This window comes from Alexandromys fortis, unplaced genomic scaffold (genome assembly GCF_014885135.2).
Source record: "Alexandromys fortis isolate MF-2015 unplaced genomic scaffold, M_Fortis_MF-2015_v1.1 scaffold_39, whole genome shotgun sequence".
Lineage (NCBI taxonomy): Eukaryota > Metazoa > Chordata > Mammalia > Rodentia > Cricetidae > Alexandromys > Alexandromys fortis.
The window spans coordinates 10,794,876-10,820,794 of record NW_026067918.1 but is presented as its reverse complement, the minus strand read 5'-3'; the positions used below and the strand labels follow the sequence as shown (position 1 = coordinate 10,820,794).

The 25,919-nt window shown below is 54.7% G+C and overlaps 1 protein-coding gene across 2 annotated transcripts in view; it reads left to right on the top strand.

Moving 5' to 3' along the window:
- Positions 1-25,919, top strand: part of Dnah17 (dynein axonemal heavy chain 17) — a 104,584-nt gene that overhangs the window by 19,314 nt on the left and 59,351 nt on the right. The window contains exons 18-36 of one of the 2 annotated variants that reach the window (XM_050140222.1): positions 1,648-1,830; positions 3,849-4,103; positions 4,946-5,115; positions 5,618-5,840; positions 7,598-7,714; positions 7,799-7,885; positions 10,133-10,285; positions 11,289-11,537; positions 14,875-14,997; positions 16,009-16,356; positions 16,443-16,534; positions 16,838-16,964; positions 17,515-17,667; positions 19,598-19,723; positions 20,260-20,367; positions 21,950-22,081; positions 22,740-22,900; positions 23,536-23,692; positions 24,539-24,643. In XM_050140222.1, the coding sequence (XP_049996179.1) occupies positions 1,648-1,830; positions 3,849-4,103; positions 4,946-5,115; positions 5,618-5,840; positions 7,598-7,714; positions 7,799-7,885; positions 10,133-10,285; positions 11,289-11,537; positions 14,875-14,997; positions 16,009-16,356; positions 16,443-16,534; positions 16,838-16,964; positions 17,515-17,667; positions 19,598-19,723; positions 20,260-20,367; positions 21,950-22,081; positions 22,740-22,900; positions 23,536-23,692; positions 24,539-24,643 (3,069 nt within the window). Of the gene's footprint in view, positions 1-1,647; positions 1,831-3,848; positions 4,104-4,945; positions 5,116-5,617; positions 5,841-7,597; positions 7,715-7,798; positions 7,901-10,132; positions 10,286-11,288; positions 11,538-14,874; positions 14,998-16,008; positions 16,357-16,442; positions 16,535-16,837; positions 16,965-17,514; positions 17,668-19,597; positions 19,724-20,259; positions 20,368-21,949; positions 22,082-22,739; positions 22,901-23,535; positions 23,693-24,538; positions 24,644-25,919 lie in introns of both variants that reach the window. The other variant, XM_050140223.1, reaches the window with a different exon arrangement.

Genomic DNA, 25,919 nt, shown 5'->3' with positions numbered 1-25,919 from the left:
CCTGAGGCATAACTCCAAAGAAGAAAGATCTAGTTTATAGCTCGCCATCTCAAAGACTCCAGTCTGTTGCTTTTGGGCTGTGGTGCGCAAAGCCCCACGGCAGGGAGCCGTGGATGGAGCCAAGTTGCTCACACCAGGGCAGCCAGGAAGTAAGGGGAAGCTCTCCTTCATGACCAAACCCGTTCCCCAAACCCTTTAAGCTACAACTCCATCAACGGATTAGTCTATCAAAGAGGTCAGAGTCCCATCACTGCTACCCAGGGACACGGGAGCTCCTGGGGACATTCCGGTTCTACACCTTAATGCAACAGTTCCTAAAATATCCTGAAGCTGCCAGGAGGAGAGGGCAAAGACCCCCCTTGGAACCCCGCAGAAGACAGGGTGGTAGCGTCGAGAGGGGCCTCCCATAAGCACAGAGGGCAGCTGGGTCATGTGTGAACCCAGCACGCATCTCCACTGCCGGTCAGTGGTTGTCTTAGTGTGTTTTCTGCTGCTGTAGCTGAGTGCCGGAGGCTGGGTGGGTTATAGATGATAGACGTATACGCAGCTCACAGTCTAAGGTCAGCCAGGGGCCCTGCTGGAGCAGACCTTAATGTTGTATCATTTCATGGAGGAAGAAGGAAAGGCTGAAAGGTGGGGGCTGGCAGACTCAAGTCCACTTTCGTCAAAATCCAGTCTCAGGGTCAGAGTTCTGCCCATCTGCCCACATAGGCTTATTGAAAGACCCATGTCAACCACAGCCCTGACAAACTGTAGACCTAGAAGTCTGTTGGTGCCAGCAGGCCTTACTCCCAGCCATAAGGCTCACAAAGCAACCCCACATGGTTGCTAAGCATCAGTGGTAAACTGTCAAGGTGTCATTTACAGCGGCAGATCAAGGGGCATCGCCATCAAAACCATGAATATTCCTCCTTGACACTGTCAGAGAGTTCCCAATGGCCCTGGCCCCCTGGACAGGAGCCAAACTCTGCGTTAGTGCTCAGAAAAGCCCGGCCATCCTTCATGCTGACTGACCATTGATACCCTGAAGTCCCTCTCAATGATAGCAAGCAGCTCTTCTCGTCATAGAGAATTTGGGGGAAGGGGGCAGAGTCTATCTGTCACAGATCTCATGGGACCTCCTGAGTCTGGAGGTGACCACAGAAAGGACAGCCTAGCCACTTGCAGCCCATGGCGCACAACCCGAGAACCTCTGATATCATGGGAAGAGCCCCATAGTAAATCTCAGTAGCTCTCCTGGCAGATGGGTCCTGTGCCCTGTGACTTTGCAGCCTCACCAGAGGCGTCCAGGTATGGACTGGCTGCAGCCATGTGGGGAGACAAGGACTTACCTAGCCCTACACACTCGGTGTCCTAGGAGTGACGGGCAGCTTCAGTCTCCATCCTGTAAAATGATAATGCTGGCTTTCCATGAAATGAGGCTCCCAGGGCTGGGCAGCCGGGGACTGGCAGCTCTGAGCTCAGCCATCGGCTTCCACGCACACTCTTCCCCATCCTGTCCTTGCTGCCTCGAGCCCACAGCTGTGCACCGGGCTGACGTGGTCTGAGCCAGCAAGCGAGAGCCACTCATTAACCGGAGCCCGGAGCGGGCAGCTGGGCCTCATTTAGCAGCAGCCGAGACCCTAAGCCCCCGGTGACCTGTTCCAGGAGAGCGTCGCTCCCCTGTTTGAGATCCGCATGGAGCTGGACGAGGAAGGGCTGACATACAACCCGTCTCTGGAGATGGGCGGAGAGGATAGCTTCCTGGTGCTGATCGAGGGCCTGATCAATGACCTCTACAATGTGGCCAGGCTCATCCCTCGCCTGGCCAAGGGCAGAATCAACTACAAGGTCAGCCTGGGTCCATTGCCACCTTTCTGCGTCTCCCTGCTTGGGTGGGTAGCAGCTGGCTATGGCCTAGCTCAGCAGAGTTTGGTGATGACAGCTCAGAAAGCGATTGGTGTGGTTATGTCCTGTCGGGTTGCCAGGGCTGTGTCTGCAGCCGGGAAGCAGAGAGTGATGGATTTTGGTCCTCAGCAGGCTTTCTCCCTGATAAAACAGTCTGGGAATGGTGCTGCCTGCGTTCAGCCACTCTAGAAGTTTCCACAGCCATACCACGAGGTGATTCTAAACCTGGTCAAGCCGACGATGGAGATTAACTCTCCCAGATGCCATCTGCTACCATCCCTACCCGCCTGATCTGAGTGTATTGATTGCCGAGTGTGGTCCAGTTCTGGGCACAGGAGTCTGATGTGGGGGAGCAGGCAGATTGCTAGGACATTTGTGGGTACAGTGGAACACAGGTTGGAGAGAATTCCGGTGTCACTCCCAGACTGGAGCCCTCTGATTGATAGTCTGTCCCCCAGACTGGAGCCCTCTGATGATAGTCTGTCCCCCAGACTGGAGCCCTCTGATGGATAGTCTGTCCCCCAGACTGGAGCCCTCTGATGGATAGTCTGTCCCCCAGACTGGAGCCCTCTGATGGATAGTCTGTCCCCCAGCTGAGTACTGACAAGAAGCCAGACCCGGGAAGATGTCCTGATCACCATACACCCGTGAGGCTGGGGCACTGTTTCCGCTGGGATCTCATTTAAACTGACAGAAACAAGTCTTTCTGTGGGTGCACACTGAACTTTTGAGTGCCTACTGGTGGCAGCCAGGACGAGGGCAAGGGGATGTGAGGACAGGTGACACGAAGAGGATGTCAGGCGACTTTTTCTGGGGAGACAAGAACAAATGTCAGTCCACCTCAGATAGAGTGCCAACAGTAACCCCAAGAGCCCGCCCCACTCAAGTCTAGCTTAGTGAGCCTGTGAGCTTATTGGGATTGCTGACAGAATTGTGGGTTGCTCAAGGCAGCAGTGTTCCCAAAAATCCCACCCAAGTACGGGTGACAACTCACGAAAGCTTCATCTCTGGGGCGACCTGCAGGAATTGCCGGTGGCCTGTCAGTAGGAGAGTGCCCTCTTGCCAGTAGTTACTGTTCAAATGACCTGAGGATCCATCTTTGTGGATCCTGTAAGCATCAGGAGTTTTTTAGCCCTTGTGAGTTTCCTCTGCCTCCTGAGTCCTGGGGGAGCCTCCTCGTAGAAGGGATGTTTGATTCTGGAGAATAGCTCTACAACATGGAGCCATTTCCTCCTCTGGGTTTCTGCCTCATTGGCACTGCCCAGTGGCGCGGATTCTCTAGTAGCTGAAAGGCAGTGTCCTGTGTGTGCAGCGGGGGAAGGGGGATGTGTGTGCACTCGCCTGCTTTTACTAGAAGATTTAAACTTACACAAGAAAGAACTAGTGAAGGACAGAAGGGCATCAAGAGCGAAATAAAAATGAGACTTAACAGAAATCATTAAACGTGTAGAAATGTACAAAAACAAAACACCACCCTCCGTGGCGTTCCTAGCCAGAAGCGGGGCTCCAGCTGAGAGTGAGTGTCCAGTGCAGGGCTCCACAGAGCATAACGAGGAATTTACAGACCTCATAAATGGCCAGGTGCAGACCCAAGCGCCTTCTATCTCTCTTAGGTAACCCTGACTGAGACTTACAAGGAGGGTGATTTTCTGGGTTTGTTACTGTTTGTCAAATGCCCACTCCCACCCGAAACAGTCCATGTGTGCCCTGCCTGTGTCCCCATTGCCCTTCCTGGCACACGTCACCCAGCCAAGGTCAAGGTCTGTCACCGTGGGCTGGGACAGACCAAAGTCGCCCTCACCAGAACTTCTACCAAGGGGGCACTGCACCCTGACAGGCCCTCCCCATCCGGGTTACTTAAGAGCACTTTCATCCATCGCAAGCTACTCTTCCGGGTTGGGGGCAAACCTGTGACTCATGAAGGCAAATGTCCCATCCACTGTCCCCACCCACGCCTGCAGACAGACCTGGAGGACATTACAGACCTCATCGAGATGCGGGAGGAAGTGTCCAGCCTGGTCATTGGGGCCATGAAGGTGGCTGAGGAGTACCAGGACTCCTTCGAGAGGTACTCCTACCTCTGGGTGGATGACCTTCAAGAGTTTATGAAGAACTTCCTCATCTTTGGGCACGCGCCCACCCCTGAGGAGCTGGACACCCGGGTGGACGATACCATCCCCAAGACGCCACCCAGCCTGGCTCAGTTCCAGCAGCAGGTGTGTGCCCTGAAACTGTGTGCATTGTCCTCCCCGCCATGCCCTCTCCTGCATCTTCCGGTGGACGGCCTTGGGGCCTCATTTGAAACCTGGGTGGTGTGTGATTAAGATGTGGGTTTTACAGCTGCTCAGGGCTGATGAGGCTAGGAGGAGTGCCATGCTATACCACGGCACGCCACATGGGGGAGCACTAGTGTCCCAGGAGGGTTTCTCTGTGCCAAGGCTCCTAGAAGAGCCTTCAGCAGGCTCATAGTGGGAACGGGAACGGCTTCAGTTAGCTTGGTGAGTGTCCTGTGCTGAGCTGGCTGCTGTTCTGTCCTGTGTGACTAGGACAGGGGACTGTTGATTCTGAGCATAAGACTCTGTGAGAGCCCAGTAAGAGTCCCACACTCAGGCCGGCTCTAGGCAAGGGGTTTGCTGTCCAGGAATCGGCCTCCAGGGTCAGCAAGGGCCCAGGTGTTGAAACATCTGGAATCCAGACAATGAGACAGTCCCCACAGATCTCCAAACTGAGTGAGAGGGAGCCACCTCACCGGGATGGGGTGACCCAGAGTGGGCAAGCACTTCCACGAGCTGAGGGGCTTCCTTCGGGAGTCCTCTAACGCTCCCGAAGGCCTGTTGCTGTCACCCAGTACTGTTCCCCTCCGTCTGACTGTCCCCTTGTAGGACACGCGCCCTACAAGGAGCAGAAGGCACCCTGGGATGCTGGCACAAGGGCAAACAGGTAGCTGGGTGGTGTTAGCACCCTGGGCCACCTGGCTGCCCTTCAGAGTCAGACAGAAAGCAGGCTCTCAGGGTAAGCGCGGCCACGGCTGACGGAGCCCATGGCCTGTGTTGGGCAGATCGACTCCTACGAGAAACTGTACGAGGAGGTGTCCAGGTGTGAGAACACCAAGGTTTTCCATGGCTGGCTGCAGTGTGACTGCCGCCCCTTCAAGCAGGCCTTGCTCAACACCATCAAGCGCTGGAGTCTGCTGTTCAAGCGATACCTGAGCAACCACGTCATCAACAGGTGAGACCGCTCGCGCGACCCTCTGCAGAGACACCCAAGTCTCCCTGGGACAGCCTGGGAGAAAAACCAGGAACTTCGCCAATGGGGGCCTTCCGCCTCTGCTTGTGGTTAGGTGTGTGACCAGTCTGGGGCAGGTAGGAGGGGGGAGCCACGTACCCCTCGTGCTCACTGTGAGGAAGCCTTGGGTCTGGTAGAAAGGCTGCTGGGACAGCCCGCCAGTCGTTGTAGCATCGGGGCAGCAACATGAGCATGCGCTCCAGCTGAGCCCATCTGGGAGGCTCGCTGGCCACTCTGAGCTGTGGCTTTAAGTTAGGGCTCAAGAATCAGCCTAGTCTAAGCTGCTAGGATCTTTGTGCGTCTAGGCTGAGGGGGCATATGGAGGAAGCGGCTGTCCCCTCTCAGGTGGCACCTTGCATGGCAGTCAAGTGTCCTTACTAAGCTGACATTGAGGTGGCGCCTCGGGAGGATTCGAACCCTCTCAGAGCGTCCCTTCTTCCTGCAGTCTTGCTGAACTTGAAGGCTTCATGACCGTCACTCGATCGGGCCTCAAGAAGCCACTAAAGGAGGGGGACTATGACGGACTGGTGGAGGTGATGGGGCACTTGATGAAAGTCAAGGAGAGGCAGGTGGCCACCGACAGCATGTTCGAGCCCCTGAAGCAGACCATCGAACTGCTCAAGACCTACGGGGAGGAGATGCCGGAGGAGACCTACTTGAAGCTCCAGGTAGGGCCGGGCGGAGCGGTACAGGGAGGCTGTGCCGGGTCACTGCAGGCTCCGCACCTGCTAGACTCTGCGGTCCCAGAGGCCTGGGATAGCCTACTGATGGTTCCAGGGGGTTAAAACCATCTCCATGTCCCACGTCTCCTCTGGACTGTGGCGGTCACTCCAGGTGGGTGTGAAAGCTGATGGAGACCAGGGCAGAGAGAGCCCCTGAAGAGGAGCGAGTGAAGAGGGGGGCAGAAGCTCTCTAGGCCCTGCCGTTCACTGCTCACATGCCACCTGTAGATGGAGACTGCCTGTTCATTTCTGGGCCACCCAGACCCAAAATAATCACACAGAAACTATATTAAATCCAATACTGTGTGGCCAATAGCTTAAGCGTATTTCTAGCTAGCTCTTACATCTCAAATTAACCCATTTCTATTATTTTATATTTTACCATGAGGTTGTCGTTTACCAGTAGCAGTGTATGGGCGTCTTTCTCCTCTGGTGACTACACAGCCTCTCCCCGACTCTGCCTTCTTTCCTCCTCTATCTGCTTGGGATTCCCGCCTTACTCAATTCTGCCCTGCTATAGGCCAACGCGCCTTTATTCACTGACCAATGGTATTCACAGCATACAGAGGGGAATCCCACAGCAGACATCCATCGTCAACACGGAAGAAGTCTCTGTTGCCGAGGGGGGGAGGGGTTAGGCTGGGTAGGATGGAGGAAGTCCTCTGTGGGGGCCCTCTAAGGAGGCTCTGCCTTTCCCATCTCCTCCCAAGCCCATCAGCTAACATGGCTCCCTCCCTCTGTCCTTCCCTCCCTCTCTCCCTCCCACTGCCCATCTGCACCAACTCTAGCCACTGTCCACATCCACGGCTCAGGAGCAACAAGAGACATGGAGCCACAGGCCCATGGCCCGGCAGTGCTGTCTGCCAGGGTGGCCCTGTGCTGTTGAGGGTCCCAGAATTGGTTGGGTGTGAACCTTAAGCAGCAGGATTATGCCTGCCCTAGCCACCCCACTCAAGGTTCAACTGAAGCATGTGGCCAGTTCCTAGGGGCTCCCAGGCCATACCAGGGGACAGCTTGGGGTGTAAGGGTGCCATGTACAACGGACTGAGTAGCAGTGTCTCAGAGTTCTCAGGGAGGTTCAGTGGCCTGGATGCTATCCATTTCTAATTCCTGATGCTGGGTCCTTAGCCGGACAGACACAGACCTCTGCCTAGATAAGAGGCTTAAAACTGTATTCTGGTGGACGGGCACACATGCACAAACATACACACAGGCGCTCCCATGCACACATGAGCATACACATGCACAAATACATACTTAGGCACACTTGCATCCACACTCACACACACACACACACGTACACACAGTGTACATCATAGATAGGTTCAAGCCGATGAACACGATGAAGGCCGGAAGAACTTCTGGTTGGCGGAGGACACAGCACTCGGTTTGCCATTCTGGGGCTGAGTGGGGACACACGAGCACTCGCTCCACTTCAGAGGTGTCTCCTGAGCCTGCAGCTATCTCACGACAGAGCGTCTATAAAGGGAGACATGGGGGGGCTGGGGAGACGGCCTGGCTGCTTTCGCAGAGGACCTGGGTTCAGTTCCCAGCACCCACACGGCAGCTCACAACCACCTGTAACTCCAGTTCCAGGGGATCCGACCCCTCCTCTGCCCTTTCCAGGCGCTGCACCCGTGTGGCACACATACCTACATGCAGGCAAACACCAGACACACCTCCCCGGCCTTCGTCACCCACAGGAGCTGCCTGAGCAGTGGACCAACACAAAGAAGCTGGCCATTCAGGTGAAGCAGAACGTGGCGCCCCTCCAGGCCAATGAGGTCAACATTCTGCGCCGCAAGTGCCAGCAGTTCGAGGTAGCCTGCCAGGCCTGGGCGGGGGCTGTGGCACTGGCGCCAGTGCACCGGGTGTCCTGAGCCCCCTCCCTTGCTGTCTTGCAGCTCAAGCAGCACGAATTCAGGGAGAAGTTCAGACGCGACGCCCCCTTCTCCTTCAGTGACCCCGACCCCTACAAGTCTCTGAATAAGGTACTTACGCGCTGTGCTGAGGTCTGAGCGGCGGCTCTGGGAGCCTCGTGGAGTGCTGGTCTTCTTTCAAGTCTTTACTCTCGCACGTAGGAGCGTGACTTAAATGGGACTGCCCTGAGGCCAAGCGTGTGTGTGCGTGGGACTCTTTGTGTGTGTGTGTGTCTGTGCACACGCACGCGCGCGTGCCCATGTATGTGTGTAAGTGTGGACATAGCAATGAGGTGTCCCCTTCCTAGCCACATAGCCTCCACTGTACCACACTGCTTAGAAGGCTATTCCAGGGCCACTGCCCATGGTCATACAGACCTCCTGCAAGGCTGCCTTGGTTGTGCTCAGCTACCTTTCCACGAAGCCGTCTCTTGTCACCTGGACAACCAGCTGCCAGGTGTTGCCTGTGCCCCCACTCTGTTCCCACTGTCCACATGTTAGAGTCAGCATCTGACACTTGGGTCCACAGCCATGGCCCAGCCATCTTGCCCCAGCCAAGGAAGATCCTCCCAGGGCAGGAACGCTTCGGGTTCTCAGAGCCTGGGTCATCTCTGAGCCTCTTAGGCCTCCTGCACCCACCCCAGGGTCCAGACCTGGGGGACCTCAGCTCGCTCGGTAAACCCCACAAGGTCCTTCCAGTCGCTTCACATTTCCTCTGCCCTGAGCTCCCGTTCTTGGGGTCAAGGTTTCCCCCTTTTCTTCATGGCCACTTCACATGTGGCCCATTTCCTGAGCCACAATCTCAATGCCACCACCCCCGTCTTAAAGCAATCCTGCGTTGCTCTTGTCAGTTTTAATAAATGAGACTATGGTATGGAAGCCATGGGTGCTGGGGGGATCGATCCCCACAAGGACTGAGTCACTCGGGGTCTGGTGGTACACACCAGTCATCTCAGCTCCTGAGAGGTAGAGGCAGGAGGGTCGGGAGTTCAAGGACAGCTTCAGCTTCGGAGAAAGTTTAGGTCGTCCTGGGCCCCAGGAGACCCTATCTCCAAAACAAGTTAAGGAATAAAAGGCGGCATGGATATACCACAGCCTGCACTGGGGGTGACCAAACCGGGGCCCCAAGGAGTGCTCTGTTATTTGTATTCTGAGAAATAAATCGTGCCTGAAGACCAGAGGCAAAGCTAAAGCCACTATCGTTCATGCAATGGTGTCACACACCTTTAATCCCAGGATTTGGGAGACAGAGTCAAGTCTGTGAGTTCAAGGCCACCCTGGGCTACCCAAGATTGATGCAGAAACAAATCCAGGTGGTGGTGTCTCCCACCTTTAATCCCAGCACTAGCGGGAATATAAAATAGGAAGAGAGAGAGAGAGGGGGAGGCTTAATCTGTTTAGTTTGCCATCACCCAGCCTTGGTAGAGGTAAGACTTCTCTAGTGGCTTACCTGTTTTGCTTTTCTGGTTTTCGGGATGAACCCTAATTACAAGTAGATTCCCAGACACAAGACAGAAAAGCTGGGCTCTATGTATATATGATGACCCAGCAGCCCAGAAACTCAATACATTTATTGTATAGTCTGAATCCAGGAGGCGGTTTGCTGTACACCGTCAAAAGGAGAGATTTACTTTAGCATCATCTCAGCAGAGGGTCCAAGTGAGCAGTCTCAGGCTGTGAACATCCGGGAGAAGGGAAAAGGAAGCTATGGTTGGTAATTTCTGCACACACTGTCAACATCCCACACAGGATTTTGTAGGGGTTCACATCTGCCCAGCAAGCTGAGGTCCCCAGGGTCTGGACCCTGGAGCGAGTACAAGAGACCTATTGAGTTCAGAACTGACCCCTCTGAGAACCCATGTGTTCCTGCCCTGGGTAAGATGGTCGGGCCATGGCTGCGGACCTGGGCATTGGATGCTGACTCTAACATTTGGGCAGTGAGAACAGAGAGGGGAAAATATCTTTACCATCTCCCTGAGCCTGACCTGGGAAAGGCCTTGCCATGTCCCTGGGTCTGAGGTAGTGCCCAAGCCAACAACACACATTCCCTCAGGACTTCATCTACTTCCACATAGACCAGAGTCTGTAGAGACAAGCTGGCTCTGACTACATCCCAGAGGGAAGGGCATCCCAGAGGGCAGCTGCCATCTTGGCTGGGGCATTGGTCTCCACCAAGGGATGGGAAGGTTCAGCTGGAAGACAGAGAAGATTTGTTGGGGCATGGTGGAGAAAAGAGATGGAGAAGGCAGGAATAGGGGCAGGGCGGGGCACTCAGGTTTGTGGGGCAGCCCACTGATGTCCCCTCCCCTCCCATCCCAGCAACAAAAAAGCATCTCGGCCATGGAGGGCGTCATGGAGGCGCTGTGCAAGTCCGCCAGCCTGTTCGAGGTCACGGTGCCGGACTACAAGCAGCTGAAGGCCTGCCACAGGGAGGTCCGCCTGCTGAAGGAGCTGTGGGACATGATCGTCATGGTGAGGCAGGCCAGGCCCCGTGGGGTGGGGTGGGGGTGAAGGGGGCTGGGACTCTGCAGGAGGCTGTAAGGGCACTGAGAGGAGACCCGACCCCAGCTGGGGCCACTTCCCAGAGGCCTTTGCAGTCAGGCTTTGTCTGGACAATGTGGCCTCCTTCTGCTGCCTCCCTCCCGCCCACCCGACTCTCTTCTCTCAGACTCTCTTCCCTCAGACTCCTTCTGATCCATTCTTCTCAGTATGACCCCTCATACTTGCATGAGCTGTCTGTCTGTTTGTTTGTTTGTTTTTTTTGTTTGTTTGTTTTTGGTGGCCTGTTGAGTGTAGTTCGAGTTGCTACCCCAAGTATAGGTGTAAGTAAGTGTATTTACTCCAGCCAGGGCAACTTAGCAATGGCCGCACCACTGAGAAATATAGCTCCGCCTCCCCCAGCCACCTCAGAGAGGATGGGGCCTCGTGAGTCCCTCATTGTTGAAAGACCAAGTCTCACGTGGTTCTCCTGGGTTGTGAACGTCCCCCCCATACCCCGCTGGGCACTGTTGATGTAAGAAATGGGTCTGTGGTCTCAGGAAAATGGCCACACAACCCACAATATTTCATTGAGGTGAAAGAGCAGGAGCCATGTCAGAGCAGCAGGCGGCACACCTGGCTGCTGTGCTCTTATCTCTAACGCAAGGGGTCCTGAGTGGCCAGAGCTCGGCCTCAGGTTGCTACTAGACGGACTGACTGGTTTATACAATTGTGAGCACCTGGACCGTGACGTAAGATGCACTGATCCTGGAGGACTTTGCATTTCTGCTGAGCAGCTTTTTTACAGTTTCTTTTTTTAACAGAGTTTTCTTAACACTTTTTTTTTTTTGAAAGTGAAGACAGTACAGCGTGTCTCACATCCCCCAAACTCTCCAACAGCAGATGGCGCAGGGCTCTGGTCACTGAGAGAGGGTGGAGCAGGGCGCCCGCCGCCACCAAGGGCGGATGGGGGTGACACGGGATGCTGTCCCTGCAGGTCGACACTAGCATCGACGACTGGAAGACCACCAAATGGACGGACATCAACGTGGAACAGATGGACATTGACTGTAAGAAGTTTGCCAAGGACGTGAGGTCTCTGGACAAGGAGATGAAAACTTGGGATGCCTTTGTGGGGCTGGACAACACGGTGAAAAACATGATCACATCCCTGCGTGCCGTGAGCGAGCTGCAGAACCCTGCCATCCGAGACCGCCACTGGCAACAGCTCATGCAGGCCACCCAGGTACCGCGGCTTGATGAAAGGCAGCTGCTGGCAGGTGGGCTAGCCTGGGTTGCCTGAGCGGTGGGGGTGGGGTGTCAGTGCACAAGGTTGACAAAGCTGGACCTGAGCTGCTACTGTACCGTGGTTCGGAGCTGGGGGGGAGGGCGTGCTTGCTTTCAACTCTGCTGGTTTTAAATCCTTTGACTTCGTACAGGTGTGTAATGTATTTTGGTTGTCTTCGTCCCCCCATTACTACCCCTCACCCCCTCCTACTCCCACCAAACCCTTTCTTCTTCTCAAGCCCCCCCTTATTTTCATGTCTATTTGTTTGCTTGTCTTATTTATTGTAGCTCCCTGAGTTGAGTTGAGTTGAGTTGAGTTTAGGGGTGCTTCCCTGAGCATGGAGGTGGGGTTATTTAACTAGAGCAGAGGTAACTTAGCAGTGGCCACGGCGTTGAAGAAAATGACTCCTCCCACCATTCCGCCAGCAGCCATTTCTTGCTGTGGGGCCTTGTGAATTTTTACCGGTTTGACCAGCTATGAGTCATTATACTAACTATGCCCATGGCACACAGAAGCTTCTCTGGTTCTGGCCGAGAGCAGCACTCGTCTCTGGGTATAATCGTAAATATTTAGAAGGCAGTGTGACACTGTGTCCCTTCAGCAAAACACAGTAGTTTGTTCCCCCTTTGGCCTATATGTCCCAAGCCATGGACTTCTGACGAGGTCTACACTAACAGGCATAAGTTTCCCCCCTGTGGAGTAGGCATCAAATCCTACCAAACGTGGTTGGTTACCCTATGGCCACCATGCCACTATTGCACTAGTGAGCACATCTTTCGGCAGGTTAGTGTTGGCTGCCATGACCTTGAAACTCAATCATCTTCCAAGGCCCCATGTGTTCAGTTCATATCAGGCCCTGCAAATTACATAGCCAGTTCTGATTGTCAAATACTTCCAACATATAATGGCACAGGATGTACATTACCATTCCAAAACATAGAGAAGGGAGCGTAGTGAGGAAATACTGGACCAAAGCAAGACTGAAACCTGTAAACAGAGACTGCTCATTTGTTTCCTGGCTTCCCAGACCTGATTAATCACACAGAAACTATATTAATTACAACAGTGTTTGGCCAATAGCTTAGGCATATTCCTAGCTAGCTCTTACATCTTAAATTAACCCATTTCTATTATTTTATATTTTACCATGAGGCTCGTGGTTTGTTACCTCTTGCTTCTTGGGTGACTACATGGTATCTGCCTCCTTCAGCAGCATGGAGTCTCTCTGGCTCCACCTTTTTTTCTCCCAGCATTCAGTTTAGTTTTCCTGCCTAGCTCTATTCTGTCCTGCTATAGGTCAAAATAGCTTCTTTATTAACCAATGGTAATAAACATAATCATAGCAGACAGAAGGAAATCCCACATCAGAAAACCAGCTGAGAAAACACCAAACTCTGCATTAATAGGTTTTCTGCCCCCCCCTTCAATAGTAAGTTTCTCTGCCAACACAATAAACCATATCAAGCCAAACTGAAAAGGTGTAGCAGCAGGCTTATTGAACAAAGCAACTCCCAGGTGAGTTCACCTGTCCCAGAGATTGAGGCCAGAGAACTCACATGCCCAGGCCAGCAGGAAAGTTTATAGATTGCGGCAAGGGGAGATGATGTGTCTGCCACAAGCTGGGTTTGTGTCTAAGTCTGGCCAGAAGCTGAGCGCTTAGGCAGGGACTTGGGCAGCTGGTGGCATCAGGGGGAGAAGTTGCAATAGTCACCAAGAATGTGAAAGTGGGCTTTTGGGTACCTTTGTTCAGAGACTCTCCTGCCAGGTGGGGTTTGGAGAGAGACAGACAGACAGACAGACAGACAGAGACAGAAATGGGGCTTCCCAGCCCATGAAGGGGTGAGCAGCTGAACATGCATCTCCATGTCCGATGTCCAAGCGCTCTTCAGATCTCCAACTCCTTTCAGCTTTGTTGGCAGCAGCACACTTCCTTCTCTCGGGCTGGTTTCACTCCCTGTTAGCTGCTCTCCTCAGCAGGTGTCCCATGACTCTTAACATCTTTGGGGCAGAGTCAGGAAGGCAGCCTGTACCAGCAATCCCAGCCCTGGAGAGGCTGAGGCAAAAGGATTAAGAGTTCAGGGCCAACCTGGTTGTGTAGTGAGACACTATCTCACAAAGAATAAACATCAATACGAGGAAAATACCCCCTGGAGATGAGCGGAACACCTAAGGGTGTGGTGGGACGTGGTGGGTGCTTCCCTAAGCATGATCAACAGGTGTCAGAGCCACCCGAGGGTGAGCTGTCTGTTGGCTCAGAGTCCATGCCTGGAAGCCTGTCTTTGTGACCGTGAGAATGCGAACTTGGGGGTAGATGTGTTAGCATTCTGCCGCTGCAGCAAAGCCCCTGAGGTCAACCTAAAAGGAGAAAGGGTTAAGGGTTTACTCCGAGTCACAGTCAGAGGATGTCTTCATGGTCCTCTGGTCCTGCAGTTCGGGGACTGTGGTGATGTCATCCACGGCAGGGGTACAGGAGAGCAGGGATGCTCACCCCCTGTGTCCAGGAAGCAGCAGGAGAGGAGGGAACCAGTCCATCAGTGTTCCTTCGAGGGCACACCTGCAATGGCCTCACCTCTCCCTGCTAGATCCCACCGTTTCTTCTCACACCTCAGGCTGGAAACTAAGCCTTTGACGCATGGGCTTTGGGGTGTCCCTGAGAATCAAGCCATAGCAGCGGGGTGATGGCAGAGTATTGTTGTGCTCATGGAGAAACAGTAACTTGCCGGCTACCCAGAATGTCCATGCAGCATGGACTTTTTCCCGGGCTGCTCTGGCAGGGTGGGCGCTTCAGTAACAAAGCCATGCCCTCCCAGATCTGAAAATGTCAGGAAGGAGGCTCCAGAACCAGGGTGCTGTTCTCAGCTTCCAGGGCTCCGTGAGTTTGATGGTCTGGGGCCACTTTCTCCATCGTCGGCCTCCATCTCTGTGGCCTCCTCCAGCTGTGCCTCGGAGCCTCACTTCTTCCTTCTGCCACCTGACTTAGGGTGCACCCAGAGATCCGGGATGACCTCATCCTGGGGTCCTCACCGTCTGTGGGTCATGCCCTGAGATCCTAAGTGAGAGTGTGCGGGTATGCGTGTGCACTTTTCACCCCCTCCCCCCCCCCACTCCAGAGGGTTCTGTGGTTTACGTGGCTTTATAGAAAAAGCAGTGAGGTTTGGAGAAGAAACCAGCCTGAGTCACGGAGCCCCTGAGTCAGATCACAGCATGGCCCAGTGGCCAAGGCTCCTCTGAGAGGCCCGCTTCCTGCCGCTGCACGACGCCTGGACTCACGAAACACACCTGTTTTCTCCCCTAGGTGAAGTTTGAGATGTCAGAGGAGACTACCCTGGCAGACCTGCTGCAGCTGAATCTCCACAAGTATGAAGACGAGGTCCGCAACATTGTGGACAAGGCCGTGAAGGAGTCGGGCATGGAGAAGGTGGGCGCCAAAGCTGCCGCGTGTGCTTCTCTGCAGAGGATCCTGGGACTCTCTGATGGGTGTGGTGACTGTGAGGGGCCGATCTCATAGGCTCAGTGACTGTGAGGGACCAACCTCAGACTTCAGTCTCTGGCTCTGGGAGGTCTAGATGCCTTCCCTCAAGAGCTCAAGACAGAAAAATCTTGATCCAGTACCTGCGTAGCTCAGTATCATCAAATAGCCCCATTCCTGGCGTTCCTGGCTGTTCTCTCTGAAGCACACAACGGTACACTCTAAGGAGACTCTGGGGTATCGCTCACCTAGGAATGAATCCTCTGATCTGTGAAACAGATCCGGGTGAGGGGGTTGCAGACATGGCTCAACAGTAAAGAACGCTTACTGCTCTATCAGAGAACTGGGGTGCAGATCCCATCCCCCACAGCAGGCGGCTCACAGCTGCCTGTGACTCCAGCGCCAAGGGATCTGGTGCTCTCTTCTGACCACCATGGGCATCCAGCACACACACATACGTGTGCACACACAAGTGCACACTCACATATCCATAAGTAGCTGACACAGGGTGACACACGCCTTTAGTCCCAGCCCCCAGGAGACAGGCAGATGGATCTCTGTGACTTGGAGGCTGGCTAGGGCTACATAGTAAGGCCCTGTCTCAAAAGCCCGAAATAGGGTGGAGGTTGGTGTGACTTCAGTCCAGAAAGTCAGTGCGCTCCCTAGCTTTATCCCAAGTCCCTCCCTGAGCTCGCCACCCCCGATGCTCAAGGCTTGGGAATTGGCCGTTTTTGACAAAATGACTGATGAGCATCTTAAGGGAGAGTTTATTCTGGCTTACGTGTGGGGGGGGTGGTGCACAGTCCCTCCTGGAGGAAGGCATGGCGGCAGGAAGCTTCCTAAAGGTTGCAAGACCTTCCCAAACTGCAGCACCGGGTAGGGATCAAGTGCACAAGACACGTTGAGCTTGTGGGTTACGCTTTGCCTTCAAAATGCTCCCTGTTTCTGTCGCCCTGAAAGATCCTGAAAACCTTGGACGTTACCTGGACCACCATGGAATTCGAACACGAGCCGCACCCCCGAACAGGCACCATGATGCTCAAGTCCGATGAGGTGCTGGTGGAGACCCTGGAGGACAACCAGGTGCAGCTGCAGAATCTGATGATGTCCAAGTACCTGTCCCACTTCCTGAAGGAGGTGACCAGCTGGCAGCAGAAGCTGTCCACGGCAGACTCTGTCATCTCTATCTGGTTTGAGGTCCAAAGAACCTGGAGCCACCTGGAGAGCATCTTCATTGGCTCTGAAGACATCAGAGCCCAGCTCCCAGAGGATTCCAAGCGCTTTGACAGCATCGACCAGGAGTTCAAGGCGAGCTCAGCCCCTGGGTGTTCCCAGAAACGGCCGCTGTGGACGAGATGGGCCCTGACGCTTCTACCCTTCCCTTCTCCTTCCAGGCCTTGATGGCAGATGCCGTGAAGACCCCGAACGTGGTGGAAGCCACCAACAAACCGGGTCTCTATGATAAACTGGAGATGCTGAAGAAGAGGTGGGTCCCCACACGTCCATCTGAGCACTGTCGTTGTGAGCACTGTCGTGTGACACCATCTGTGCAAAGGCACAGGTCATAGACTAAGAACGTTCCATCACTGAGGTGGATTAGGAGCTGGGAGGTGGTCAGAACTGGTGGGGAATGAGGGCATCTGGCTAGAGTCTCTGAGTTCATCCGGGTCTATGGAGAAAAGGCTGATCTGAATCGTCTGGGTCTGTGCCTTCAGCTATCTGAGAGGATGAGCTGGCCGAGGGCCCTGCAGAAAAAGACCACCGGGCCCCTCTTCCTCCTCCCTCTTAGCTTGGCTGTGTGTGAAAAGGCCTTGGCTGAATACCTGGAGACAAAGAGATTGGCCTTCCCAAGGTTCTACTTTGTCTCCTCGGCTGACCTGCTGGACATTCTTTCCAATGGAAATGACCCCGTGGAGGTAGACAGGGCCCCAGCTGTGGAAACCCCTGCACCTAGGAGCCCTGGGCTGGAGGACAAACCCACCGTGCACTCTGCACACAGTGCGGCTTTGGGCAAGGCGGCTGACCCGGCTCTGCTTGTTTTCCTTCTATGGATGAGAAGTTGCAGGGACCGGGGGTGGGTGGGGGTTTCGTGGGCACCTGGAAGACACTCTGAGCTGTTCTCCTTGTGGTCCTCATAAGCTTTGCCCTAAGGCATACTCTGAAATCTAGGAAGACACTTCCCGGGACTCCTTGAAAAGAGAGGTCATGTTTCATTTCGATAATAAAACTACAGGCTAGGCACGGGAAAGGGTGCATGCCTGGAACCTCAGCAGAGGCTCTGGTAACTGTGCCCTGCCCAACGCCAGTTCTGGCCGATGTCTGTGGTCGCCTGAGCCACACTCAGCCAGCACCAGTCAAAGACAGGGCAGACATTCCCAAGACGGAAGAGAAAGGATGGGAAAGAGAAGGCTCAGACCCACTGCAGGGAGCCTGGAGCCATGGGCAACTCCAGGGTCCTTCCCCCAGGTGAGCCGCCACCTGTCCAAGCTCTTCGACAGCCTGTGTAAGCTCAAGTTCCGTCTGGACGCTGAAGGGAAACCGCTCAAGTTTGGGCTGGGGATGTACAGCAAGGAGGATGAGTTCGTGGACTTTGATGAGGAGTGTGACCTCTCGGGCCAGGTGAGCCTGCCCGTCAAGCGGGGGGGGGGGGGGGGGGGGGGGGGGGGGGGGGGNGGGGGGGGGGGGGGGGGGGGGGGGGGGGGGGGGGGGGGGGGGGGGGGGGGGGGGGGGGGGGGACAGGCTGTGCACTGTGCGTTCCTCTCTTCTACTGCTCAAGGAAATGCTTGGGTGGCGGGGGGAGGGGGACTTTTCTACTCTGATTTATAAACGCGTTTGTTTGTGTGGAGTGCATCTGTCATGGTTTGCAAGTGGAGGTCAGAGGCCAACTTCCAGGTGTGACTGCATCCAAGGGGTAAAGGAAGCGGGAAGGGACAAGCTTGCCCGTCTCATTGAATTGTTATGGTTTGTGCAGAATGGGGCTGTGCTCTCTGAACTGCCAGTCCCTAGCCCCTGTCACTGGAAGTGGCCATGGTGCTTCCGTGGGTTCAGGGCAACCGTGAGGTCCTGGTTCTCCCCAGCAAGCCTGTCGCCACACTTGGACTGCCTGGTTCTGCTGGCAGCAAGCTTCCTCCATTAGCCCTAGGGGAATGTGATGAGGGGTGAGCCAGAAACTCACACGAGAGTGGGGGAGCTCTAGAGGCCAGCTCACGCCTGTGTCTCTCCTGCTTCCCCGGGGACAGCGGCAAGGTCTCCTCATTGGGGGCTAGGTCCCCTCGTGGTAATGATAACTAGAAAAGACAGTCTACCCTCCCCTAGAGGACTCCATTCCTCCATCCCGGGGCAGTGGTGGAGGCTGTGCTGCTGGGAATGAGTCCAGGGCCCCAGCAGGGAGCAAGGTAGTCAGGCTCCCACTGAGAGACTCTTCTCTGGATGCCTGCCTGCTCCCTTCTCTGATTTAGGGATAACTGTATACTCTACAAGTCTTTGCAGAGGTATTGTTGGCTTACTAATGTGGCTATTAAGTGGGTCGGCATTGGGGGCTTTTTATCTTTGCACTTTATCTTATCTTTGTGTGTGTGTGTGTGTGTGTGTGTGTGCAAGTGTGAGCAAGTGTGTCACTGGACTCGCGCAGAGGCTGAAAGGCAGATTTGTGTCCTTGGTCCCCTCCTTCCACCTTTATGTGGATTCTGAGGACTGACCCTGTCCCAGGTTCATGCAGCAAGTGCCTCTACCTTCTGGGCCATCTCACTGGCGCCGGATGGGCCATTATGCTACTCGCTGAAAACCTTAGCATTTCTGCCCCTGGCGAACATGTTATTGGTGGCCTGGACTAAACACCCAAGTTCTTGGCATCTTGTTTAAAGAATTGAAGAAGCTCACACAGGTAGTAAAGCAGCCGGGGTGCGGGGAGGAGTGTTGTTAAGAAGCAAAGCAGAGGTGTCGAGTAGATACGCAGTAAGGGCAGCGGGCACTCAGATGGACGGCTTAGAGCCCTGGCTGTGCCCATCACTTCCTTTTGTGGATCCAGGTGGTGGAGGAGTTGTTAAAGGTCAGGGGCAGGGCTCTCCTTTAATTGACAGGCTTGGGTTCTATAGGCTGTTGTTCACTGCACGCATGCTTCTTCATGTCCCTGGTTTTGATCGTGTGCATGCCCAGTCCTGCAAACCCATGAGATAATTAACGGGATTCTCCTTAAAAGTTGACTGAGAGACACATTCTGGCTCACTGCCCATGCTCCCAAAGCTGGTCCACACAGGACCCATGCACCGCTTCTAGATCCAGGATGTGTTTGATCACAGGAAGGGAGTTACCAGCTAGCCACAGATCAGAGGATTGGTGGTTCTGTCTAGAAAGGGGTAAGACTGAAGCTCACCACAGTGGAGGTCCTAGGGGGGCCAGCAGATCTGTTGGGAAAGGAATGTGTGAGTGAAGGCCAGGACAGGCAGGGTCTGCTAAGCTATCCCTAGCTTGCCTGCCTCAGGTATGCAAATCACTGGGATGAGAGTGGTGGGGGGAGGGCCTGCCAGGTCAATGTGAGGTCTTTCCCCAGGTGGAAGTGTGGCTGAATCGGGTGCTGGACCGAATGTGTGCCACACTGCGCCACGAAATTCCAGAAGCCGTAGTGACGTATGAGGAGAAGCCGAGGGAACAATGGATCTTTGACTACCCAGCCCAGGTCTGACATGGTTGGGTGCAGGTCCACGGGGGATCTTCTCTTTGTTGAGAATGGGTTTATCTGTTTGGCATGAGGTCTTTTAAAGAAAATTTTTTCCTTTACTTTTACGTGTATGGCTGTTTTGCCTGTGTATATGTAAGTGCACCGCTTGCGTGCAGTGCCTGTGGAGGCCAGAAGAGGGCATCAGATCTCCCGGAACTGGAGATGGTTGTGAACGTCTATGTAGGTCCTGGGAATCAAACCCAGGTCCTCTGGAAGAGCAATTGGTGCTCTTAACCACTGAGCTGTCTGGTTAGCCTCATGATGTCATCTTTTTCTCTTATCTTGGGGGTGGGTTAGGACTAAGGGGTTTCAAGACAGAGTTCTCCATGCTTCCCTGGAACTCACACTGTAGACCACTCTAGCCTCCAGCTCAGAGACCCATTTACCTCTGCTTCCCGAGTGCTGGGACTAAAGGCGTGTGCCACCACTGCCCGACTATGACCTCATCTCATTATCCATAAAGAACGGTTTCTCATGTACTGCGTCATTTCCAGGTGGCACTGACGTGCACGCAGATCTGGTGGACGACTGAGGTGGGCCTGGCATTTGCGAGGCTGGAGGAAGGATACGAAAATGCAATCAAAGACTACAACAAAAAGCAGGTGCGGGAACCCTGGGGCCCTGAAACCGGCAGGCAGTAGCCAGAAGCTCCTTGGATTAACTAGGGTTTCTACTGCTGTGATAAGACACCATGACCAAAAGCAACGTGGGGAGGAATGGGTTCAGTTCAGCTTACAGCTTGTAGTCCATCAGCCAGGAAAGTCGGGGCAGGAACGGATGCTGAGGTCATGGAGGATGCTGCTTCCTGGCTTGCTCCCCAAGGCTTGCTCAGCTGCTTCCCAGGGATGGCAGCACCTACCGCAGGCTGGGCCCTCTGACATCAATCACTAATTAAGAAAATGAACCATGGGCTTGTCTGGTGTGGACATTTTCTCAGCCGAGGCTCTCTCTTTCAAATTCCTCCAACTTGTATCAAATTGACACAAAGCTAGGTAGGCAGCTGGGGTCCCTTCTCCAGGAGTTCACTGTGTTCATCTTCCTGTGGGTCAGAAGAAATCTCGTAACCACTCAGTATCAACCTCAGGAATAGGAACTCAGCATCTCCCCCAGGAATCAGTTACCAATTCTGAGGGTCAGAAGCAATCACGTAACCATTCAGTATCCAAATCAGATATCAATCCTGTGGGTCAGAAGTAGTCACGTAACCTTTCAGTATCAACCTCAGGAATACGGAACTCAGCATCTCCCCCAGGAGTCAGATACTAACACTGGGTTCTCTTAAACATTTATTTGTGTGTGTGTGTGTCTGTGTGTATGTGCGTGTGTATGTGTGTCTGTGTCCACATGTGCACCCCAGTGTTATGAGGAGGTCAGAGGACAGCTTGTGGGGGTCATTTCTCCTTCCAGGAATCGAACTCTTGTTGTCAGGCTTGATGGCAGGCACCTTTATCTGCTGAGCCATCTTGGCAGTACTCTTTTTCCCCTTAATATACTTGGGTAGGTCTAAAGCTGAGAGAGAGAGAGGGGGGGGGGGAACCTTGGGTGTTTCCTTAGGAAGCAGTCCACCTTATATTTGGGTCAGGGTCTGAAACTTGTCCATTAGGCCAGCGAGCCCTAGGGATCACCCAATCTCCGCCTCCCTGGTGTCAGGATTACAAGCACCGGCCACCAGGCCTCACTTCTTTATGTGCATCCTAAAGCCCTCGCCTGGCTGCCCCATCTCGCCATCTCCCCAGGGCCTCTGTCAACATTTTCTCTTGTTGCTTCAGAACCTCCCGTGTGTGTAGTTTGATCCATTATGCCGGCTTTACAGGAACATCTGATTCCCTAGAACTGGACTTACAGACAGTTGTAAGCTGCCATATGGGTGCTGGGAATTGAACCCGGCTCCTTTGGCTGAACAGCCAGTTCTCTTAACCGCTGAGCCATCTCTCCAGCCCCCAGGGAGCTCTTTCTACTGAATGCACATGCTCCTCCTCCTCAGGGGCCCCATGGTATCTCCACATGGAGGAGAGGAACTTTTCCGTTCTTTCACTGTGGTAAACACGGGCTGGTGAACTTATCCACACACACGGGGGTGGGGGAATTCTCTGTGACACCCCACAGCCCAGGCATCCAGCCCAACGGTCCCCCGAGGGTGGTGGCTGCCAGCCAGGGTCCCAGCACGGCCGTCCCTTTCCGCAGATCAGCCAGCTGAATGCGCTCATCACGCTGCTCATCGGGAATCTCAGCGCTGGCGACAGAATGAAGATCATGACCATCTGCACCATTGACGTGCACGCCCGGGATGTGGTGGCCAAAATGATCACCGCCAAGGCAGGAGCACGCCTGTCCCTGGGGGCCTGGGGAGGCCTGGGAACTGGGATCGCGGCTGGCCATACACTGGAGGAATCCAGCCTCTGCCATCTCCTCCTTCCAGGGAGGTGTCGGAGGAGGAAGTGCTGTCCTTCACACACACACACACACACACACACACACACACGCACGCACGCACGCACACGCACACACACACAATAGAGGTCAGATGAGTAGGTCAGGTTTCCATTCTTTCATGTGTGTTCATGTGTGTGCAGATGCATGTATATATGTGTGTGTTCATGTGTGTGCACCTGTGGGCACTGTCTATCTCCTTTTTGGAGACAGGGTCTCTTACATTGGCCTGGAACTCAGCGAGCAGGTGAGACTGGCTGGCCAGGGAGCCCCAGGGGTCCTCCTGCACCCACCTCCACAGCACTGGGGTTACAAGCACATACCGTCACACTGGCTGACTCCACGTTACACGGGTCCTGGGGATTGAACTCAGGTGTCTTAGACTCTCAGCAAGTTCTTTACCGACGCGGCCAACTCCCCAGCTGCAGGTGTTCCTCTTTGTAGCAGGCCGCAGCCCGGGGTGTGGGAACAGTTATATATAGGATCAAGAGGGGAGCCCCAGGGACTGGCCTGGAGCCAAGACACCCTCGGTGTCCTTCCGCAGGTGGAGAGCTCGCAGGCCTTCACCTGGCAGTCGCAGCTCCGACACCGCTGGGACGAGGAGAAGAAGCATTGCTTCGCCAACATCTGCGATGCCCAGATCCAGTACTCCTACGAGTACCTGGGCAACACCCCGCGGCTGGTCATCACCCCACTCACAGACAGGCGAGGACCCGACACCCTTCCCTCCTCACCACACACCCCCTGAACCCCTTCCCCACAGTTCTTCCCACCCTCAGCTCTGAGGCTAGAAGAACCCACATCTGGGTGAGGAGGTCCTTGGGCTTATGATCCAGCCCAGACACCGGGCAGAGTGGGGGACCGTGGGGGCAGCTTTAGGCTGTGAGTCCTTGGTCTGACACTGACCGTGTCCTCCTGGGAGTTAGTTACTTCAGCTCTCTGAGGTCTTCAAAGCAGGGAGCGCGACACATCAATCCCCACGAGTGTGTGAGCGTTGAGTAAATTATAGGACAATAACCGCACTCAGCCCAGAAACCGTGTCTGATGAGTCCAGAGGGCCCACTACCCACACCCACAAGAGGGCCATGCCTGCGCCACGCCTGTCCCTCAGTCTCATCAGTGTTCCTGCTCTCTGCCTTTTGTCCTTCGGGAGCTCAGCAAGTGCAATAGCCCCCAGTTTAAAAAAAAAAAAAAACTGGCCCTGAGGTCACAGGGTCACAGTGTGGAGCGGGCCCTGGGGTCACAGGGTCACAGTACAGAGTGGGCCCTGGGGTCACAGGGTCACAGTGCGGAGCGGGCCTGGGGTCACAGTGCCACAGGTGACTGGGGGTCCTTGGCAGGTGCTACATCACCCTCACGCAGTCTCTCCACCTGATCATGGGTGGAGCCCCTGCTGGCCCGGCTGGCACAGGCAAGACTGAGACAACCAAGGACCTGGGCAGAGCCTTGGGCACCATGGTGTACGTCTTCAACTGCTCCGAGCAGATGGACTACAAGGTATGTGGACTCAAGAATGTGTGGTCCCCACAGACAGAACCCTGGTGACAGTGACGAGGCATTCAGAATGTCCTGCCAGCGCCCCCTTCTGGAGGTCCGTGTGTCCTAGAGGGACCCCCCCACTCATGACCACCATTGTCCCAATGATGAGAGACCACAGAGAAGGAGCGAGGACCCGCTTCATGTTCAACATGGGCTTAGGGTGACTGTAGTGTCCTGATGGACCCTGAAGGGGACAAGAAATGGGGGAATCAGTCCCATCGAGCACAGAAACTTCGGGGTCATGTCTACTCAGAGAACTGAATGGGAGGGGAGAGGCCCCAGCAGTAACAGGAGGGGTGTGGGGGCCCTCAGTCTTCAGGGGACTCCCTCCCCTTGGATGAGTCCCACAGCCTACGGATCCCATCCTGAGGCTCCTTCCTGAGTGACGGTTATACCATCATGCCCCCCCCCCCATGGGCCCTAGGAAAGTGAGGTCAGGTGACCCGACAAGGGATTTCCGTTTGGACTCCGTGGCTGTGTTGACTGCCCTGAAGGAGACAGAGTGGCACACTCATAGGGAAAGGTCCTCCAAAGAGCTGGCAGCCCTGGCCCACCTGGAGGATCCTTCCTTCATGCATAAAATGAGAAGGTGAAGGGGGGAACCGCTGGGGACTTTCTAGCTGTACCTCTGCCTGAGCCTTCTGCTTAGAGAGACGCTGGGACCGCGCCCATGGACGGGTCAGGCGTGAAAGGATGCTGTCCCAGGCATGTGCCAGACGCCACAGGAGTGTGCCAAGATGCAAACCTGCTTCCTGCAGGCCTTTGGAAGCCACTCCCTCCCCTGATATGTCTTTCTCTTTGTAGTCCTGTGGGAACATCTACAAGGGCCTAGCCCAGACGGGAGCCTGGGGCTGCTTTGATGAGTTTAACCGGATCTCCGTGGAGGTCTTGTCTGTGATCGCTGTGCAGGTAGGGCCCTTCTGCTCGGTCTGTGGGTCAATGGAGGGGCCTGGAGCTTTGCCCAACTTTGTGGCATCTGAGACACCAGAGACCCTCTGCCTATCCACCCCAACAGCTGGGCAGTGGGCGATGGGATGACACAAAGAAGCCTCAGACCAACCCCTGCCCTGGTTCCTAGTGGCCCTCGGTAGTTTCCACATAGAGGAAATAGAGTCAGAGATGGCAGCCCCTGTGCCCAGGGAGACGGGGAGGAGTAACGAATACTGCTTGGGGATGCTAACATAGAAAATTACCTTGGGTGTGGTAGCGCATGCCTATAATCCCTACCACCTTGGGATGCAAAGCCAGGAGGATCGCCACAAGTTAAGGCCAGACTGGTCTATGCAACAAACAGGACTATAGATTGAATCTCTGTTTTTGAAAAGAGAGAGGGTATATTTTATAACCCTTAGTTGCCTTTGTGATTGTACGGTCGGGCAGCAGGCTAAACCCAAGTGGTCCAGAATATACCATCCCACCGTGTAAGCTGTCTGTGTCTACAGTCTGAGCAAAGAGAGTGACGACAGCGTAGTGCAGCTGGGTTGGTCACAGTTGGCTCTGTCTTACCTGAACATGGTTCATGCCTGGGACTCAGCCATGTGCTTCAAGAATTAAGTTACAGTGTCTTTAGGATTGGTTGGCTACAGTGTATTCAGCAGATATCCAAGGCTAGAGAAACCCTTACCGAAGCTAAAGTTCAGTGTGGAGGTGACCAGGCCAGACCACTGAGCCTGGCAGCAGAGAGACAGCGAAGGCTTTAGCAGAGGAGGAATTGGGGGGAAGGGGTGTGTGGAGGTGACTAACAGGTCAGGAGTGGGTGGGGAAAGTGTGGCCCTATGTCTAGAGAATTCCCTAGCAGGGCACAGGACAGCGGTGGGGGATCCAAGACAAGACAAAAAGGAGCAGGGTCCTCAAATGGGGTGAGAACGGCTATGCCAGCACCCCCAGCTTTTACACTCACCTGCACGGCCCTGTCATGCATGTTGAATGGTCATTGTCACATTTCAGACAGTGCCCGATAGGCTGGAGAAACAGTGGGTGCTGTTTTCAGCTGAGGCTGGCCTCCAGTCCCAGGTCAACTTGCAATCCCATCTCTGGAGCCCCAGGCCAGAGGCTCCACTTTGGAGGTCCTGAGAAGCCAGGCCTAGCTACTTGTCCCAAACCCAGACAGGAAAAGGAATAGTGGGAAACGGGAAAGAAAGACGGGGGGGGGGGGGGGGGGGGGTCGTGGGCGGGGGGGGGGGGG